The sequence below is a fragment of the Sinocyclocheilus grahami genome, unplaced genomic scaffold (genome assembly GCF_001515645.1).
Source record: "Sinocyclocheilus grahami isolate Dianchi unplaced genomic scaffold, SAMN03320097.WGS_v1.1 scaffold490.1, whole genome shotgun sequence".
Lineage (NCBI taxonomy): Eukaryota > Metazoa > Chordata > Actinopteri > Cypriniformes > Cyprinidae > Sinocyclocheilus > Sinocyclocheilus grahami.
This window is the reverse complement of record NW_015505669.1, coordinates 422722-426994: the sequence shown is the minus strand read 5'-3', so window position 1 is coordinate 426994 and position 4273 is coordinate 422722. Positions and strand designations below refer to the sequence as shown.

At 38.6% G+C, this 4273-nt stretch overlaps 2 protein-coding genes across 2 annotated transcripts in view; both read left to right on the top strand.

Moving 5' to 3' along the window:
* The window catches only part of dmc1 (DNA meiotic recombinase 1), an 8584-nt gene extending 7505 nt beyond the window's left edge, over positions 1-1079 (top strand). The window contains exons 11-13 of the mRNA XM_016236373.1: positions 210-270; positions 341-457; positions 985-1079. Coding sequence (XP_016091859.1) covers positions 210-270; positions 341-457; positions 985-1054 — 248 coding nt within the window. The 3' untranslated portion in view covers positions 1055-1079. The remainder of the gene's footprint in view (positions 1-209; positions 271-340; positions 458-984) is intronic.
* Positions 1080-1420: 341 nt separating this feature from the next.
* The window catches only part of gspt1 (G1 to S phase transition 1), a 10941-nt gene continuing 8088 nt past the window's right edge, over positions 1421-4273 (top strand). Inside the window, exons 1-2 of the mRNA XM_016236407.1 lie at positions 1421-1834; positions 2651-2692. Coding sequence (XP_016091893.1) covers positions 1669-1834; positions 2651-2692 — 208 coding nt within the window. The 5' untranslated portion in view covers positions 1421-1668. The remainder of the gene's footprint in view (positions 1835-2650; positions 2693-4273) is intronic.

The window sequence follows — 4273 nt, the reverse complement described above, 5'->3', positions numbered from 1 at the left end:
TTATATATATACTGTATATATATATATATATATATATATATATATATATATATCTTAATGAGAATAAAGACAACTCGTATAATAGACCTGACAATGAAACTGATGCTAGTCAGTCTTCTCTTTAGTTAAGTAAGCTCTTGATTTTGACATGTTCACTTTATTTTCTGGCTTTCATTTAATTAGTAGTATCTGTCATTTGTTGGCTATAGAGTACAACGTTGCAGTGTTTGTTACCAACCAGATGACTGCAGATCCAGGAGCTGGAATGACGTAAGTAGGAACACAAAACAAAACGGAAAGAGAATGTTGGGAATTTTTAAACTAATTATTATGATTTTAGATTTCAAGCGGATCCCAAAAAGCCCATCGGAGGACACATACTGGCTCATGCCTCCACCACACGCATCAGCCTGAGGAAAGGACGTGCTGAATTGAGAATTGCCAAAATATTTGATAGGTAATTTCAAGATTTTCTCAGTAACACTTTACAATAAGGTCCCAGGTTACTTAATATTAAGTAATGCATTAACTAACAACAGCATTACATTTGTTACAGTATTTATTCATCTGTTAAAGTTAATCAATATACAGCTGTTCATTGTTAGTTCATGGTCCATTAAATAATATTAACAAATACAGATTTTCATTTTAATATTGTATTAGTAAATGTTAACTAAGATAAATGAATGCTTTAAGGTATTTTTGTCATTACATTGTAAGTTCATGTTAACTAATGTAGTTAACTAATGCCAGCAAATGGAACCTTATTGTAAAGTGTTCAAACCATTTTCTCTTTTTATTTCTCAACTAAGGGGAACACATACAATATACAATTTATCCATACATTAAAACTGTTGGGTAAATATATTGATACCGATATGGTGGCCGATATATCGTGCATCCCTAGTATATTTAGACAGTTATAATATATGATGATCTTTTTATTGAAATGCTTGCATCAATAAAACCTCTGCTTTTCTACAGCCCAGACATGCCAGAAAGTGAGGCTACTTTTGCCATCACAGCTGGAGGAATAACAGATGCCAAAGACTAAAATCTGCACAGATTGCATGTTACAAGTTCCCCACTACCTCGATGCCTCCACTTTGTTCTTGATGGAATCTGTTCGGATTGAACCATAACCAGTTGTATATTTATTTACATGTTTACCTATCTGTTTATACATTGTATTTATACTTTGTATTTATAAACTACACAGCTGTTTATGTATTGCGAAATCTTAATGGTACAGTATTATTTATTTATACAATGCTAATTTAATTCAATTAAAAACGGTTGAATAAAAACTTGTTTTCAGATATTTACTGTTAATAGTATATTTGCCTTTCTGAACGCTGTACTTTACCATAGCATTACCATAATGGCCTTAATTTGAAAAGCTGTTGCTGGGGCTATTAATACACGGTCGCTGCGTTCACAGTCCACGTTTCTGCACTGCGCGCATGCAAGATCCAGGATCAGCTAACTAGCTACACGTCCATGGTGTCGCATGAAGACTAGGCGCCTCATGCACCATTTCGGCACATTTACGAGTTCCCCAATCCCTCAATTTACCTGGAATAAATACTGAAAAAACAGATTTGACTTTGGTCAAACCCGCCTCGTGGGTTATAGCGCAACCCGTTAGCTATTCGTGTTAAAGCCACTATGGACTCGAGAGACACAGCCCCTGATTCGTGGGAACAGGAGGACGATGTTGAGGCCACGGCTGATACCGAACTTCAGTCCGCCTTCACCGGGCTCAACGTAAACGCTCCGGAATTCGTACCATCCTTTCTTTCCCGAGATCCGCCGGAAAACGCCACGTCTGATGGTAAACTGACAGCGTTAATAAACCGACTGACAGCATTGATAAGGTCTGCCCATAAAAGGGCTTTTAGCTAGAAATGTTTATAGCAGGCTGGCCGGAGAGATGGTAGTGGTTAGTTGAGCGCTGTGTTTAACATAGTCGAGTGAAGATATTTTTATTGTACCTAGCCAGTTGTACTTACTACTTCATAAAATGTTGATTTAGTGCACTTCAATACACACTGTTGAACTGTCCTGAACTAATACCCGGCTAGCCTTGCGTGGCCAGTTTAGCCGCTGACTTCACACCAAGATATTTCCTGTTTCTCCCCTTCATTGATTCTATTAGTTAATACATGATTTTAATCATTTCCTTATTAAAAGATTTTACACGTAAATTAATGAGCAACCCTTTTGATATTATTAAAATGATGTGTATTTACATGAAAGAAGACCCTAGTTATCACTATTCCAGCTGTTTTATTCTACACAGAAGCGGGTCGCCCCCTCATGGGTGCTGCGCTGTTGATGTCACATGACCAACTCTCCTGTTATTGTTAATACTACTAATAATAACAGACAGATGACCTGCTGATAAGTGTGTTTCAGGTTATGCAGATTATTCTGTAAATTACAGGGGGTAATGTTAACACCAGCTTTGGGAAAACTAAATATTACGGTCAACATTTTCTGTTTGTACATTGAAATGATATCTAGTCCACTTTTGTCACAATAGTGATTTAAACAACCCTATTAAGTTGTCTACAATTCTTAAAAACAGATTTATAACATTATAATCTAATGTTATCCAGTCATCACCCCCCTCTATCTCTGTCCGCAGGCACCGATCCAGTGGCCAGCATGGAGATCTCAGAACCAGTGGGTATGTTCAAGCTAGACTGTGCTTTTCTGCTTGGGTTTTGTGTTCTGATATAGTGTTGCACTGCCGCTAATGCTGCTTCATCAGCTATACAGAGGGCAACTTGGGGTTGTTACATCAGCATGCATGTGCTCATATTACAGGCTTTATTTATCGCTGTACTTACACCTCCAACCACAGCTACTGACCAAGAGAAGCAGATGACAATGTTTCCATGAATGGAGTAGTGCTTAACGCATTTAGCCCTGATTCCAGCTGTACACTTTATGTAAAGCATAGATTTTCATACAGCTGCAGTGTCTCATGAATCAGTTGTTACCTTACTTGTTCTCTGAAGTGTATAGTATACGGTACAATATTTGTAATGGCATAGAAATCAGTTAATTGGATTTCCTTTCCTGTCCTCTACAAATCTTTTTATTTTGTAGTGGTTCTTAGCATTTTTGACTCCAAGGCCCTTAGTCCAATATAATTCCCTCATCTAAGCTGATATGTATTTCTGGTACTTTAGTTGTAATGAATATAAATAAAAAAATATTTCATTTTAAAATTGTACATCTTTTTTTTTCTTTCTTTTTTTACATTTTAATTTAGATTATTTTAAAGGGGTCATATGATGCGATTTCAATTTTTCCATTCTCTTTGGAGTGTTACAAGCTCTTGGTGCATAAAGAAGATCTGCAAAGTTGCAAAGACTAAAGTCTCAAATCCAAAGAGATATTCTTTATAAAAGTTAAGAGTCAACCACGCCTACCTAAAACGGCTCGTTCTAACACGCTCCCACATGTCTACGTCACGATGCGGGAAGATTTGCATAACGCCGCCCAAATATTCACGCAAAGAAAGAAGGCGTAACTTTTATTCTTGCTGTAGTATTGTTGCTGCCGCCGCTGTCATGTCGTGAAGGTGCTGTGTTTCATTGTGAAAGCGAAACTACTTTGTTTGGTCTTCCAAAAGAGGAAGATATCCGCTTCGTCATGCCTAGAGCTGATCCGTGCTGGTCGCTGAGGAAATACATCAACTTCGCGCTGTGGATCGCCGGATCGGCTTTCACCGTGGACGAGCCCGGGGTCCAGCCCGGGGTCGTCATATGTGGTTGCCACAAGCCCGCCTGCCGCGCCATTCTCAAGCCCGCCCGCCTCCGCTCACTCTAGCCCGCCGTGTGTGACGCTGTGTTTCGTTGTGAAAGCGAAACTACTTTGTTTAGCCTTCTAAAAGAGGACACGACTAGAAATCAGTGGTTAAGTTGTATTTACAACACTGTTCCAGAACACTTCAACCCAAATAGTGTGCAGCACATTTTATGGAGGACTGTTTCCTGATCCTGGTAGAGTAGACCACAATGCCGGCTGTTCTGACTCACAGACTGCAAGTACGTTTTTTATATATAAAGAATTTGCCACTGACGATTCAAACTAGAGTTTTGAGCAGTGTAGAGTAGCGCATGTTGTTTGTCATTTCTCCGATCACAAATACAGACATGGTTTTATGTTTACGCGGTGCAATATGCAACGCAACTCGTAAAAAGACAGTACAAGTCATTATAATCTGTAATTATGTCCCCACTGGATGCAACAAATGCCT